This window comes from Phalangium opilio, unplaced genomic scaffold, assembly GCF_054372755.1.
Source record: "Phalangium opilio isolate 3A_F unplaced genomic scaffold, DU_Popi_V2 ptg000025l_1, whole genome shotgun sequence".
In the NCBI taxonomy this organism is placed as follows: domain Eukaryota; kingdom Metazoa; phylum Arthropoda; class Arachnida; order Opiliones; family Phalangiidae; genus Phalangium; species Phalangium opilio.
The window spans coordinates 1056069-1072948 of record NW_028324156.1 but is presented as its reverse complement, the minus strand read 5'-3'; the positions used below and the strand labels follow the sequence as shown (position 1 = coordinate 1072948).

Here is a 16880-nt window from a genome sequence, read left to right as displayed (position 1 = left end):
CAGATTTATGCCATTATACCAACCTGGAAATTGATGACTGCCCGTTGTATCCGTAATTTGTAGCGTGCAAATGTTTTTGTTACAGCTTATCACCTAAAACCAAAAGAGAAACCAATTAGTATCTTGGTAATTGAACCGGGACTTACTTCTAAGAAATTTAAAAAAAAACCAAACCCCCAAAGCAATCAGGGTTAACCATGGTCCCTCACCAGGGTCCCAACTATAGAATCCATACGTCACTAGGGCCAATGGTGCCCTTGGGTAAAATTAAACTCATGGCGTAGACATTCTCGTGTCCATGAAGTATCTTTATATATATAGTCCCTGCACTAATGATAGCCAATAGAAAAAGGGCAAGGACTCTGCTGGTATAATTTTAATTTCAAGGAGACAGTCCATGATTTCTATGGTTTCTTAGAATGTATAGGCAATTAAGGCAAGCTTGTTTATGTACAGGGGATTATTTTCTTTGGGGTTTTGGGGCCATGGGGAGGGGTTAGATAAATCAAGGAGGATTTAGGGATATGATGGTGGAGTAATCAAACATTCAAGAAAACCCTATATATTTCCCAGCACAACTTGACCTCGGGGGACTTCCATCAATTCCAAATTGATTAGATGGTTTTTTCATCCACGCTTATTTTTTCCGCCTGGGTGATACGGTTACCAAGCTAAAATCCTTTGCGAAGTCGCGGTCACACTTGTGTAGGAGTAAAACTAAAATTGGGCTTAACACTTCTTTTAAAAGATATTCAACTTTGAGGCCTTATTTCCCCTTGACATGACGATACGTCAAAAGGTTCTGATACTTAGGGCTTAAGAGCTACGTCAGTTTGACGCTAATATTTGTTACCCAATCTAGATGTCGTATTTCGAAGCCCCTCCCACTTAGTTCAACCAGATGAGCAGCGGAACTATAGTTCATTTATGATTGTTACATAAAAGCCAAGGTTTATTGTGGTTAGCCTCGCATGTTGTGTGAACATTACTAAAAATAGAACAATGCCATTCTCTAGGTATGTTTGAAGACCCCAAAACGCGCAATAGAAGCTGTAAGGTCAACAGTACGGGCAGTAATCCTCTTAGGCAACTAAGAAGGAAGGAAGATTGCCGTTAGCTTGAATTCCTCCTCGCTTCTATCATCTTCTTCTTCTTCCTTTCTTCGCGTTCAGTTGGGCAGAAACCGAGAAGGGAAATTTACCTCGGGCATTGAGTTTATCTAACAGTATAACCCCCTCCCCCATAGTACGACGATAGTTATATCAACGGCAACGGTGTTGGCGGCAAAAACGTCATAAGGACCTCTACTTCGTACAGGAAGTGTGCTATGGTATCTAGGCTTCCTGAAGTCCGCCGGAAGGCTGATTGCGTGTCGATAGAAATAAGAACTTGGCACGATTTTCGAACACTATTCTTGACTTGGGTTGTCGGTTTTTTGCGAAAGCCCTGAAGAGGTATCTAACCTTGAAGCTATGGGGCTTTCGAGTACTATATAGCTGATGAAATATACTCCCCTGTTATTTAGGATTGCCATAATACCTTTCGTTTAATAATTCTGAGAACGTAACTGAAGTTTGAGTCAAGTTGGTTCATGTTACTATAAGCTTATGATATATGTTTCATAAGTATGACACTTCCTATACTTCGTAATGCCAGAGACTAACAGCTCGAGCTAGTTCCAGAACGACAAGCGAGAATTGACTACACTCGGTTAGTTTTGCAGGACTTCCATTTTCCTATTTAGTCTGTATTAAGCCTTTGACAGCGCCAAAACCAGGCGTCTTCTCTTTACCTCGAATCTATGACCTACCTTGTCACTTCATGACAAGCTCCAGTTTGTAACCAGTGAAAAACTTATGGAACATATCTTATGAACTTATGGTATAACCAAAGGTCGTCTGCTTGTAGTTAATCCTTTTTCTTGGCTTTGTACAAAGACGAGATATGGTCCAATTCATTGGGACTGTTTTAGGAACCGATTTACTTCAAACAAAGCAACCACGCAACCAACCACAAGAAAGCTCGCATACCAGCACCGCGTAATATTTTACACATTTATTTACGCGTCTATATTTGGGGCAGTCGTTCCTTGGGAGATAGGAAACTTGGTGTACGAACGTGTTAGCTAAGAACCTTTAATCGATCATTGTGTACTTCCCAGTTGATTTTGTGTTTGCTCTCTATACGAGCTATAAGGCCGTCTATTCATATAGATATATATACTGTGTTCCCCCAAAACCAATCCTTCTCTGATAAATGCCTCATTCCGGGGGGAGTATAGGGGAAGACACTGTACAAAACCGTTGGTACACCGTTCGGAACAACGTTCTCTTGTCTCTCGCAAGAAGGAAATGAACTATCTCTCCCTGTCTTTCTTTATTTGTTTTACCCTTTTAGATCCCACTATAACTTGCCTTAAGACTTGGTATCCAAGAACTTTATATTTGTTTCTTATGAGAAAGAGAATGGATTATATTGTTCAAGAAAGAAAAACCCCCTCCCTCTTTTATCCCAAAAATAGACCATTTTGTTGTCTATAGATATAACGCGGTCGCGTTCTCATCTCGATTTATTATTATGGATGTCACGTAAAAAAATATATGGTGTAGATATATTTAGAAATTAAGGTTTAAACATGGTTGCAGCCTAGGGGCGTCGTAATAGCATTACAGGCAACGATAACCGAGGTATACTGGGCCCCTTATTCAATTAAATATATATAAATCGTGGTCCCCTCCATGTTTTTGGGGTCCATGGACAAGTGCCCATCTGAAAATACTCAGGATTAGACTATTCCATTAATTTCAGAGGCGAAGCAAAAACCACTAGGGTGGCACCATGCACCTTGTTGGGTGTTTTACCTCGCGCCCGTGTGTTGGTTTCCCCTTTAAGTAAATAATGAAATGAGTATTTTGAGTTTCGAAAGTAATTGCACCTGGCTCAGGCACTTCTATTCTTAAAGGTATTGACCCAAGCTATAGTCGAGTGCAACCTGAGGGTCTCATAGAAACCTTGTTTATTATGCAATGATAGGTCCGTAGCCTATAGTTTTATTGATCCGAGTGGGAACAAAACCCAAAGATCCGATAGAGTTACTGCGTGAATTGCATCCTTTTGAAGGGCCCAAATATTTTGTAACGTGTTGTAAACAATCTCAAAACACGCAAGCTTGTATCATCGTCTTTCGCGGGATTTTTTCCCCCTAGATTAAAAAAGAAAAAGACCTACCTGTCGATACGTGTCTTCTATCGTTGGGATATAAGATTCCCTAAACGTTCCACGAACGAACCTGAGGACAAGAGAACTTTTGCCCACACCTCCGGCACCAAAGACAACCACTCGGTAGTCGTTGCTCTGTTCCGGCATGGTCAACCGGACAGGGCGACTACTGTAATAAACACACAAAGATTCAAAATTAACTCAATGAAATTTAAAGTGTAAGTCTTTAATAACCTTCTAAATATTGACATTTCTCCTTTAAGACGTTACCAACTACGTAAGAACTTGTTTACGATTACAAAGAAAATGTTCAACTGACGTAATAATTTTCAGAATTGAAACATGATTATAACTTCCCTTGCGTCTAATCAGTCCTAATTAAACTTAAAAACATTATATAACTAATCTGAAACAGCTACAATAAACTGTTTCCGGTCCGGAACATGTTATTTCCTTTCAAGGACATTCGTTGCATATGCTATTTCCTGTATTGCAAAATACTAAGACCAAGGCTTACTTAAACCAAGGGTTATATTAATTTTTTTCTTTCTAAATAAGCCGTACTGTTTTGGTTCTTTAACTGTATAAGGGATTATTGTATTACACTGTTATTAAATTAACTCTAGCGTAATAAATACGATGTTGTTCTTCAATGGGTAACCCCTTTTTTGACCCTTGAAGACAATTTTAGTTCCCCCCCCCCCTTTTTTCCGTTGTTATGACAACGGTGGTACAATGAAAGAGAAATTTATTATTTTTGTCTGAAACTCTTCCGAAGTTCTGAGGTTTATTTCCGTTAGGGAGTCTCCTAAATTACTTTCAGGAATTGTTGTTGTGTTTATTCTATTAGTTTGAAAGAGACAAGGCTTAATTGTGTCTGCAAAAATTGATTTTCATTTGTTTCACACAATGAAAGTAAATTAAGCCTAAATTAGTTTATTTCTAATAGAATATAATCTTTCAGTTTTTGAAAATAAATTTCCGTATATAGTTTCTATATGGAAATAAGTTTGAAATTGGCGCCAAAAAGTTTCCAAAGTTTTTAATTTTTTTCCAGCCCTACTTCACTGCGTTCTGTAGCCCAACATCCTCCCCCTTCTTCAAGACAGTTCCAAAAATGGCGGAATTCGTTGTTTAACCACGATGCATGTTTTAGTGAAATATTTTCGTATTTTCTGTAATATTTTAAAGTTGATCTTTGTAATAGACCTTTAATAATAAAGAACTATTGAAGCAAACTACGAGGACATTTTGGCGGTAATTGCGACACTCAACGCCAAGTCAGGACGGATGAATCAAGGCAAATAATGAAGTGGCGTATCTGAGCCTCTGAGGTGAGAAATTTATTCCTATGGTATTGTTTTACGGGAACGATTCATTCTCGCGGTCGCCGGGAGTCCGGGACCTCGGAAGGCGGGAGTTACCACGTGTAGTCATTTTAACCGGACACGGTACTGGGGACTTTAATAATGGAAATTTAAGCCAAAATTAATGGTTTATTTGCTATTATTGAAAACGAATACGTAGTAAACATAACGAAAATTATGTCAAATGTCATGAAATGGGTATAATATCTGAAGTCAGGGTTTTTCATGGAATCGATTTTAACTAAGCCTTGGCTATGAATTTAATTAAACGATAAAATATTTAAATTATAACCAGATTAATAATTAATTTATCTAAGCCTAAATTTAGGGTTTAGGTTTTTTAATCTCGAAGAAGAAGTTGTGTTTGAGTTCCGCTGGCTCAGAATACCAAATTATTTACAAACCATTGGTTACCTTTGATATTTTGGGAATTCAAGCTGGCTTGAAATCCCTTTGTAAACTTTCTATATGAAAGTATCGCCGGTTTTTTTTTCTTTCTACGGTACAGTTATAAGGGAACATAAAGAAATAGAATAGAACGAAGAAAGATTTAGTTTTTTTTTATCCGCGTCTAGCTCCTTTGGACGGTACCATAAACCTTATTTTCCTATGGGAATCTTTCCCAAAAGGTTCTAGAGGGTAAATCCCAATACATCCCCGTAGTTTACCACTAGCTTTGATATTACTGAATTTTTTCTCCTGAGCAATTGACCCCATACTGAACTGACATATTCAGTTAGGCCTATAAACCCGAGTTAGGCTTAACTCGATCCGACTGGCGCCAATTTAAAATCCGCGCCTTAAATGGTTTTGTCGTAGATTCGTTCGAACCACCACGAAACCAGCAAACCCAATTTTTGGGCGTGTTTTTTTTTTCTTCTTCTCTTTGGAATTTAATAAAATGTCCCTAAGCTTAGTATTACCAGAAGTAAGATGAGACTAGAAGTACTGAGCTAACCAAATTCTTCACTCGGCGAAAGTGAATATTCTTGATAACACACCAACGGTTGGCCCTCTAGTGGCGGTTTCTGAATTTTCCCTCCAAAACGTGGGACGCTCGCGGTGGTAGACGGCCGAACTAGATTCAAGGAGCCGCGTCCGTGTTCCGCGGCTTTAGGTTGAGGGGAAGGGGGTAGGAAATGTTTTTGGAACTCGACCAATTTTTTTCTCAGTAGTGTAGGCGCGTGGGAAGCGGCATAAAATCCTCAAATTTGTTCACTAGTGCCAGGATCTACTATCAATGCTAGAGCCCTTCACTTCTAGTCTCATCTTACTTCTGGTATTACCAGCAGATGTCGACACACACGTACGCTTTTTGCCTATATAGAAAGGAATGTGTTAAGCCTAAAATTTCTTTAGCTGAGATTGAAATTGGTCTATTTTTAACTCTTTTTCAATTTTATTTTCGTTTTTTTTCGGCGCCACAAAGAAAAACCGTAATATTTTCATACATTGTAACACGCCGAAGTAGAAATGATTCGTAGTGTTTTTAATACAAAATACCTAAGCCTCGGTTTTTTCAACTTTATAGTATTCTGAAGGGTTTGTGTTTAGAATTCGTAAATATGCTTAAGCCTAATCCAAATTCCACCCCCCTTGGAATTCGGAATTATTTTATTCTTTAGCCTAATGTAGGGAACACGGGATTCTTGGTGAAATTAATTATCTGTGACATCAGGAATGCATACAGCTTTTTGGAATCATTGTGCTCCATAAATCAAAAGTTAATTTCTATTCGGGTTTTGTGGGTATACCGAGCTTGAGAACTTACTTCCGTCACGCCTCATAATTCTGATGGCTTTTTTTAACTGTGATTTCATTGGCTGGTAGCAACGCGAGGTCAGGCCCCCGAGCAAGGTTTAACCATAGGCATTGTTCACTAACCGGGTTTCCCATGTAATGCTATCGCCAACTACATATTTCGAATTATTCCTTGATTTCCCCCAATTTATTGGACCAAAAAGGGCCGGAAATAAGCACAGGACACTGGATATAAAGCGCCATCTCTAGGCAAAATTAAAATAGTTTTTGTGGATTTTAAAGATGGCGGCGCCCAATTTAGCCAGGATTTCAATTTTAACGTCATAGAACACGTGATATTAGGTCCAATTTTCTTATAACTTCCTGTTAGGGATAGTAGCTGCTGCTAGGGGGCGTTTGGAACATGCATCATTCTTTATCTTTGGGGGGGGGAACGAACTATCCGTAGGGTTAGTTAATCCATGGTTAAACGCGCATCGTCATACGTAATGATTAGTCTAGCTCTTCCCACAAATTCCGCCTAGATTCTTTGAGTAAAAATGACAAGTACAATATTATTCCTAGTAGCTATATGTATTCCTGGTGACACACGTTTGTAACGTAGGAAAAAAAGTTAGGTGGTGGTACAGGTAGCTAAGTGGCACATTAGATCACGTAGGGTAGGGTTCCATCAGGTCGCTGTAGTATCTTCTTCGTTAAGCCTTTGCTAACATTATAACCCCCTACCAGTTCTTTTTGTCAGACTTTGTTATTCATTTTACTCATGACAAACTATCAGAGCCACTCCCTGAATAACAACCGAGCGTTGGGTTACCTAAAACTTTACCCCCTAGTGGTTTGGGGTTGTGCCCTTTCATTATTTTTCTCATAATCATAAATTACCAACCTACCCCCTCCCCCAACCCTCTCTCTCTTTAATTAACAGGGTTTTTTTAATGACCAACTGTCCTTAGAATTTCCCATCCTTTTTTAAATTATGGAGGAAGTTAATAATGTGACGTATTTCCGAATAATTTGAAATATTAACAATATTTATTTAAAAATATTACGTCTAGTTGTGGCCGATATAGTAAATTAACCTATTCAACATATTAGTTAATTATCCCAATTATCCAAATGAAACCGATTATTAACTATTATTAACCGATTAATAACCGATTTTTAACTGTTATTAACCGATTAATAACCGATTTTTAACTTATTAACCGATTAATAACCGATTTTTAACTATTATTAACCGATAATTAACCGATTTTTAACTATTATTAACCGATAATTAACCAATTTTTAACTATTATTAACCGATTAATAACCGATTTTTTACTATTATTAACCGATTAATAACCGATTTTTAACTATTATTAACCGATTAATAACCGATTTTTAACTATTATTAACCGATTGACCAATTATTACCCGATTTTTACCGATTATTAACCGATTAATTATTAAGCTCGAGCCGATATATGGTCACCGTATACAAAATTTAATTAGTTAACTTTAAATTACGAATTTCTAGTCTACCTAAAATTTGATTAAAATTCGACACCCCTCACTTTATACTCTTTCCCCTAAAAGTTCGATTATTCACTTTGTAAAGTATAATTCATAGAAAGGCCGGGAATAAAGGCGTGGAACACACGCGCAACCTGTAATAGATTGACGGCTTTCACTCTATTCAACTTTTAATCACGAACGCCTGCCTGCCTGTCTTTTCTAATGATGAATTTTTAAATTCTCGTGAATTTATTATATTTTTGGCTCGTCTATGTTTTATTGCTCCGAGGCTTACGGGGAAGTTAACGCGTAGTAATACTCAATGTTAAACCTTGTTAGACAGAAAGTAGTGTCGTTATTTAATAAGCTTTATGGATTTTGTTTTTTAGATGAGAAGGGTTTAGCGTCTACACTAATAAAAGCTTTCGAAATTTATTTAAACACGAGTTTTGCCGCGTTTGCGCAGTTAACCGTGCCGTAGCGCAGGCGAATTTTATAAATATTTGTTGTAGGCATAAGTCTGGATTTTTACACGCCCACGCAGCCTAGAATTTACCAGAAATGGGATATGTAATGCCCAATACGTCTGGCTGGAGGCGAGAAATGGTTTTAGATTTACGCTTTTAAAATGCAAAGTAAACCTTAATGTTAAATGATTGTAACTGTCGCTGTTGAGTTTGAGAGCTAATGTTTAAATCCCCGTAACTTTTACGCTATTATAGATAGAGTAAAATTACAAACACCATTAGTAACTAAACATTCCGTAGAGTATTTGCTCCGATTTTCATAAGGATTTATCTACAGGGTGTTTGTGAAAAGTCCATCAATAATGAAAGGGCGTATTTATTGGGCCATTTTGAGTCGAAAATGTTCTATGACATTTTGCCGTCCGAGCCACGGTTTTCGAGTTATGATTTGAATATTTTAGGGATGACCCCTTCATTAAATTAGCGCTGTCTTTCAATTTCTTAATTAAATTTAAGGGGTCATCCGTAAATTACTCCAATCATAACTTGAAAACAGTGGCTCGGACGGCAAAATGTCATAGAACATTTTCGACTCAAAATGGCCCAATAAATACGCCCCTTCATTATTGATGGACCTTTCACAAACACCCTGTATATCTATATAAATCAAAGTCCTGACTGCCTGACAGACTGACAGAATGACTGATAATCAACGCCCAGCCCAAACCGCTTGCCCTAGAAGGCTGAAAATTTGCAGGAACGTTACTCATAAGTAGTAGGCGCGTCTAAGAAAGATTTTTCCAAATCCGCCGCGATCTTAATAAATGGCACCCAGAAATGTAAAAAATCTTCTCTTTGCAACAAAGCCCGCGCGTTTCAACCGATTTCGCAAATATTTAGTACACTGGTTTCCTTTAACGTATAGACTGGCTGAATTCGATTGGTTGCCATCTTTTTAAATGGCGGCCAGAAACTTAAAAACCCTTCTTTATGGAATAATGTAAGCATGAAAAGTAATAAAAAAATGTCCCGACGGGCTGACGGGCATCGCCGAGTGCCTTCGCTCCTAGGGTGCTACAAAAATATTAGTCATCAGTAAAATCTACCCATTCTTTATATCATTTTGATGGAAGTTCTTATTACACGCGAGCGACGCCGCTGGTAACAGCTAGTTGTTAAATAAGTAAGATACAATCATTTGAAGTTCAAAGTAAACCTTCTTTTAGCTGTAATGGAGTTACGACCTTTTAACTTCGCAGATATCATATTGCGCTTTATTTGAATAGACGGAGGCTGACTTTGGCGCGCGCGGTAACTTCTTCTTTTGTTTGCACGTGGCGCTAGCCACTGGATGTATATTATTACGTATAAAAGGCGGGAAACCTTGGATGTGACTTATTTTACTCTCGTTTTCTGTTACATCCGAACGCCCCCCCCTCCCCCTCGCCGCTCCATAGCGCTTGCGCATTTAAAACCTATTATAGACTGCAAGGTCGTATATATACGTTTTAGATACTAAACTACAACCATTTTGCGGTTTCCTGAGCTCCCCTCCTGTACGAAACTTTGGTGGGATTCCATCAGGCTATACTGAGCTCGTTTAGTAACCATTCCGATCAATATATCAATCTCATTATAGGCACCATAATTACTAAAGGACTCGAGTCTCCGCTGGTTCGTGGAATTCCTTTGTCAATTAGTATCTCTTAAATCATGTTAGAACCGTAACTGAGCGATTTAATTACGGTCAAGGTCGTATTTGAGATGCTTAATACGTCATTTAGATTATGACGTAACGTTTTACTGAAAGGTCTAGGATAAATTAAGGGGGATGTTCTTTCGGAAATCCAGGGTTGCCACGGGTCAGGGAATTTTAAAAATTTCAGCAAAGTCAGGGAATTTGATTTTAGTGGGTAAAATTTCTGGGGATAAGTCTTTATTGAAAGAGTAATGAAAGTTTCTCATCATCCTCTCTTAACACAAAAAACTCTAGAGCAATCCTTAAAAATGCTGTCTAGAATTGTTTTTATAAAGTAAATGCCTTTAAAAAAATCTCTTAGACTGTTATTTATAGTTAAAATGTTTCTTATTCATTTTGGTACAACAAATACAGTGGAAAACTTAGTGTAGAGAGTTTATTTAATTATAAGCACTTAAAACGTGCTGTAAACATTTACACTTTCGTCCTAAAAAGATCAGGGAAAACCTGGAAATTCTGAAAATTCCGTGGCAACCCTGAAATCATTTTTGAGTCGAAAATGTAAATTCTATCACATTTTGCATTAAGGGCTACCATTTTCAAGTTAAGATTGGAGTGACTGTTTTAGGCATGACCCCTTAATTAAATTAGAAATCATTATCTAAATCAGTTTCTTATGTTAAATTTCAGGGGCCATCCGTAAAATACTGAAATATTAACTCGAAAACTAGGGATCTTAGGGAAAAATGGAGATAGAAGTTACATTTTCGACTCAAAATCGCGAAAAGAACATCCCCTTAATGTCAGAAACACCGCTGTATATTTTTTTGTAAACGCAATGGGAAGCCGCCTTACAGGCTGAATCACCTCCAGGTTTACAGGTTTACAGGTTTAATTGTTCGCCGTACAATGGTACGCCCTTTTGAAACAGGGCGGCTCCCTACAATTGGGGGAGCGCAGCAGAAGTTAATAAGTCCAACAAAATGCGCAAATGTTTGTGGTGGCAGCGGGGGACGGAAGTCTTGAGACCTATCGGTCCAGATAATGTGGTAAAGCTTTAACCCGCAAAGCTTTAACCCGCATTGCATCGGTGCTATCATGCATTTTGAAAACCTTTTTTTTTCTTTTTAATTTTATTTAAAATTTTATTTTTTATTTGTTTTGTGTGAGAATTGAATACATTCATGAATTGCTCATTGGCCTACCAAGTTTAAGTTATACCTCCGTTTAATTATCATGACCTGATCTTCAACGTTTATCTTAATTACTTGGACATTAAAGTCTCATTAGTGAAGTAATATACCCCAAGAAAGTTTTGAACTCAACTTCTATCTTTAGACACACCTTTCCAAAATCGACCGAACGTTTAAAGCTAATCAATTTTAATATAATCTATTTGATCATTAGGCCTGAATGAACGTAGAACATTTCTCACGTGCGCTGATATTGGTTTAATCATTGGGATGGGAAGTTACTTATTTGGCGGGAAATATCACATAAAACGCGCGTGCGCCTGCGTTATACTATGCTTCAATTTTGCTGATCCCTCGTGCTTGATTCAAATCTTTTCCGCAGCTATAGCAAGAAGTGATATCTAGTTTAATAGGGAGATGGTATAAATTCGCCCCACATTTCCAATCTAGCTTTATCTCCAGTCCAAACGTTACGTTGGTCTGGAGTTAATTCCCGCCGCCTCTAAATTACAACCAGCAGCATCTCATTGGTTCTTGAAAACTCACGTCAGCGCGACAACGCGAATGACGAAAATTACAGTCATATTTTCCGACTGAGGAGAGTGTAGCGAAATAGCCCGGCCTCCTTTTACGTCTCCCCCCCCTTGTATTTTGAAAGGGAGACTGGGACTATGGCGCGCGAATACTTAGGCATCTTTTACCTTCTCCTAATAAACTAGATATCGCTTCTTGCTAGCTATAGTAAGTAGGTTTTCTAATCGACCTTTGACCATCTAGGGTTATTTATCTTTTAAGTATTTCCCGCCTTTATCGTCGGACCCTTACTCCCCTTTTTTTGTTCCTTATTCTTCCAAGCGCATTCAAGGGTCCCCTGTCATAGAATTTCTATTTGATAGATTGGTTTTCGCTTTACTTGTAAGAACCCCTTCTTAAAAATTCATGTTTGCGTTAAGTAAAGTGTATAAGGGGACCCTCTTTTTTTCGGCTATAGATATTCAGTTACAAAATTTTTCAGGGCGCAACAAAAACATTCTGGGGTATGGTGATCAATTTAAAATATAGTAAACCGGGTTTAGTTGAGCATAAATTGGGTTTAATTTTTATATTAAATTTAAAAACTATAGTCGATAGATACAGGGTGTTTTACAAAGGGTTATTATAGGTCCGAAGTACTGTGGGATGGGTCTATGGGAAATCAATTTTGAGTCGAAATTGTTTTAACTTTTATTACATTTTGTCAGAAGGGACATCGTTTACTAGTTATGATTGGATGGAGTGTTTTACGGATGACCCCTTAATTAAATATTAATTAATCATGGTCTTTCAGTTTCTTAATTAGATTTAAGGGGTTATCCGTTAAACACTATTATTAATGTGCCTAGGGTGTTTCTTGTGACAAAATGGCGATGGAAGTTACATTTTGGACTCAAAATTGATTTCTAAAAAAAATTCCATCTCACTGTATTTCGGCCAAATAATTATCCTTTTTGAAACACCCTGTATATAAAATACTGAGTAAGGCCTTACTTCCTCTTCATATTTTCACTTTTAATTTTACTTCCTCTTTATATTTTCTCTTTTAATTTTACTTCCTCTTTATATTTTCTCTTTTAATTTTACTTCCTCTTCATATTTTCTTTTTTAATTTACCTTTGCTTAAACGATTGGGGTGTTTTACGGTTGACCCCTTAAATTGAAGTAAGAAACTAAAATACAATTATTTCTAATTTAATAATATCCCTAAAACGCTCCAATCATAACTATAGAGTAATTTCGGTTGAGAGGGGGAGTGAACTGTGTATCCCCTACGTTAGGGGCAACTTTGTACTAGAGAATACTATTTGCCCCCGGAAGGGAAGGGGAGGGGGGATATCACTAAGGTAAGAGATAGAGGGTTATGACGTTGCCGTATATGGGAAAGAAATTACTCTATAGTAAACGATGGCCCTTGGGGTCAAAATGGAGATAGAAGTTACATTTTATAAAAGGAAGTCGTGGTATAAACACTCATCGTGCCAACCAAAGTTTTATTCCTTTTATATGTCGTCTAGAAAACAAACTTAAAGGCCTTTACCATCGGTTTCTCGTCATTACCCAAGAATAAAAAGTTGAAATAAGAAAAAAGAAAATACTTGAACAGAGAGAGAGAGTGTGGGATTTTTTAGCGGTCTGTAATATTTTTTTGTGTGTGTTATCTTTTGTTTCAAGAGCTCCAGGGTGTAATTTAAAATCGAAAATAAAAAAAAAATGTCGATTTGGAACTATGGTGGGGATTTACTGGAAGAAAATCTTTAGGGTTGTATCGTTCAGGACTCAGGAGTAACACCAAGTATAGTAGAGATATTTGGGGAAACTTATGTATTGTCATAAGTTCATAAGATATGTTCTGTTCCATAAGTTTGTCACTGGTAACTTAGAAACTGGAGCTTGCAGCATGAAGTGAGTGAGGTAGGTCATAGATTCGAGGTATAAGACGCCTGGTTTTGGCGCTGTCAAAGGCTTAGTAATGCAGACTAAATAGGACCTAGATGGAAGTCCCGCAAAACTAATATTTTTGTTAAGCCTTTTGTTTCAAATTAATTAATTTAGCGCGCTTTTATAGTCAGGGATTCAGGATTCGTACAAACCAGGAAAACCTGGAAATTTCAGGGAAGGATATAATTTTTGTTTAAAAATTCAGGGAAGACTCAGGGAAACTTATAATTTTTATAGTAAAATTCAGGGAAAACTCAGGGAAATTTATAATTATGGTAAAATTCAGGGAAAACTCTGGGAAATTTATAATTTTTATAGTAAAATTCAGGGAAAACTCCGGGAAATTTTTATTTTTTATAGTAAAATTCAGGGAAAACTCAGGGAAATTTTTATTTTTTATAGTAAAATTCAGGGAAAACTCAGGGAAATTTATAATTTTTATAGTAAAATTCCGGGAAATTTGTGTATGAATTAGAGTAAGTTTGCTCTGAAAGGGTTAAGCAATCGGTTATTACCACTCCTGCAGTTACTAGGTGGAGTGGAAACTATCAGAGAAATATATGGGAAAAAATACGGGAAATGTTAGGGAAATCGGTTTTTCCAAAAGATGTATTATGAACCTTGATAATTCTTAAACGATACGTCACTTGATTAGTTAATACGGTCCGTTGCATTGACATTAGTAAGGAAAACACGCTTATACTTGATTATAGAAAAGGAAATTTGAATCGTAATTGCTTATTTACTTGTAGCTTTTATTTTTCCAAAACCATTTCATCTTCAATTTAAAAGTATTTGGGTATTTTTTTATTTTTTTGATCAACACTAAGTTTTAAAAAAGTAAAATTCGATTCGAGACCTTTCAGAGAAATATATATTTATGTATGTATGTAGGTTGAAAGAAACTCCCGAGGCGTGAAGTTGTTTCTGCTTCTGTTTTCTTCATACGTCGCTTTAGGACCAAGATGTTGTTTTTATCAATTTATCATTTTTGAAGATTTTTTTTTTTGGAAAATGCCACTCATCCATCCTAGAGTACTATCTATTTCTATTTACATCCTTTTTCAAACTTTCGCTTGGACAAATTCACTGCCGGGTACTTTTCCGTCTCATGGAACTACTTTTCCCGCCCCTTTTAGCTCGCTCCAAATGATTGTTTAGTAATGCTCCCATTTCTTTAAAGTGCCAACCAAGGCTTAAGAGTCAACCGAGGCTTATGGTAGTCTGGATCGCCCTGAGGCTGTAACAAAGCTGCTATCTACGAAAAATATCGTATTTAGAAACATCACGCGCTATAAAGTTTTAGTTAGTCCGTCCGTCCCCCATCGAATTAGGGTTAGTGTAAAGAACAAAATTAACATATTTTAGATAACTGGGAATAGTCGTAAATCATTCTAGTGTGTCAAATTACGTTATCTTTCGGTGTTTACTTAAGGCTTGGTCTATAATTACGCCTAATTTTCTACTTAGCATCTTTTAGGTGAAAGAAACGTAGTCGTAAATCACTCTAGTATGTCAAATTGCGCATATTGTCATTGTCTACCAAATAAAATTAGGCCTAAAACGCCTATTTTTCCCGCCTTTTTTTAAAGATTTAAACCATCCTATTGGATATTTTCCATAAGTATGACACTACCTATACTTCATAATGCTAGGGACTTACTGAGAGCTAGTTCGAGAACGATAAACGAGAATTGAAGTACTACACTCGGTTAATTAGTTTTGCAGTCCATCGTAGTTCCTATTTAGTCTGCATTACTAAGCCTTTGACAGCGCCAAAACCAGGCTTTGCTTTACCTTGAATCTATGACCTACCTCACTCACTTCATGACAAGTTTCTATGTTACCAGTGACAAACTTATAAAAGGCACATATCTTATGAGCTTTTGGTTTTAGTGTCCTGTTGGAACGACCAAATTCCTATTTATAGGGTACATTCTCCAATGTTTCTAAGCCTTGTCTACAACTATAATTCCATTGTGTGTATGTATATAGTTAAGGGTTTTGGCTATGCACGTGAGAGCCTTTTAGAAGTACTCGACACAAGGGGAATTTAAGAGGTTTGGGTTAAAACTAATTTGCATAATTGATGACGACAATTACTAGAACGTACTGTTGCCTCCCTCATTCGTTAATTACAATCATTGAATTGTGTATTTATAACATTAGCGCGGGAATCTTAAAGCTGGGGGTTCCGCTTGGCTATTTATACAGGGTGTTTCAAAAATGGTATTTATAGGACCGAATTATACAGTGGGATGGTTTTATGGGAAATCAATTTCGAGTCCAAAATGTATTAACTTCTGTGACATTTTGGCATAAGGGACACCGTGTACAAGTTTATGATTGGAGTATTTTAAGGATTACCCCTTAATTAAATTAGCGGGTTTTTTTTTCAGTTCAGGGTTGATACAACAAGTTGGGAAAACCAAAATATTACCTCTCCGAGTCAAGAGGTCTACTACTACAAACTTATTTACCTAGATATGGAATTATTTCTCTATTTTGAAGTAAAAATTTACGAAATATTGAAGCAGTATTCCAAGCATAGCAAATAATACAGTAAAGCAGACGACATTTTACATCCAATAAGGATAAATCTTGGACACATGGAAATCAGTCAATGGGGAAAAGAACAGGGAATGAAGTCTACGCTTCAGCTGTTTACCGTATAATCTGATAGCTACATTCACAACTGGTCTGCAGTGTAAACACTATCGTCTCGTCTCACCTCAACAATATTCTTAGTTTGCCAACATGAATGTTAACGTTAAATAACACCAAAGCTAAATTATAGCTAGACGCACTAATAGTCAATGCGCACCATAAAGAGAATAAAAAGTCTGTAGCTACTACCCGTTTACCATTAGCCCTTTTACTATTCTAATTGCCACCATGATCTTTTCTTCTATTATAAAATCATAACCTGATTATTTAATAGTGTATTTAACTTTCGGCTCACTCTGAACCGTTGATGTCTCTTCATTTCAGACACGAAAATCAAAGCCCAAAGTTTACTTCACCTCAGGCCTCAATTATTTACTCTTTGTTTCACTAAGACTATTGCGGATGATACTTTATATACCCGCCGGAGTCTAGGTCTTAGTTTTCTTCATGAAATCACTAGACCAATGATTATTCTATATTCAGATGTAGTATAGCTTAAGTAATATATAAACGGCCATTTCAAATAACAATTCTA

General features: G+C 37.0%; 1 protein-coding gene across 2 annotated transcripts in view; it reads right to left on the bottom strand.

Annotated features, from left to right (window-relative positions):
- LOC149691624 (GTP-binding protein Di-Ras2) overlaps positions 1-16880 on the bottom strand; it is a 42549-nt gene that overhangs the window by 2706 nt on the left and 22963 nt on the right. The window contains exons 1-3 of one of the 2 annotated variants that reach the window (XM_089868981.1): positions 3454-3514; positions 3229-3388; positions 24-93 (exon numbers count right to left, since the gene is read on the bottom strand). In XM_089868981.1, the coding sequence (XP_089725107.1) occupies positions 24-93; positions 3229-3388; positions 3454-3470 (247 nt within the window). In that variant the 5' untranslated portion in view covers positions 3471-3514. Of the gene's footprint in view, positions 1-23; positions 94-3228; positions 3389-3453; positions 3515-16880 lie in introns of those variants that run through there. The other variant, XM_089868982.1, reaches the window with a different exon arrangement.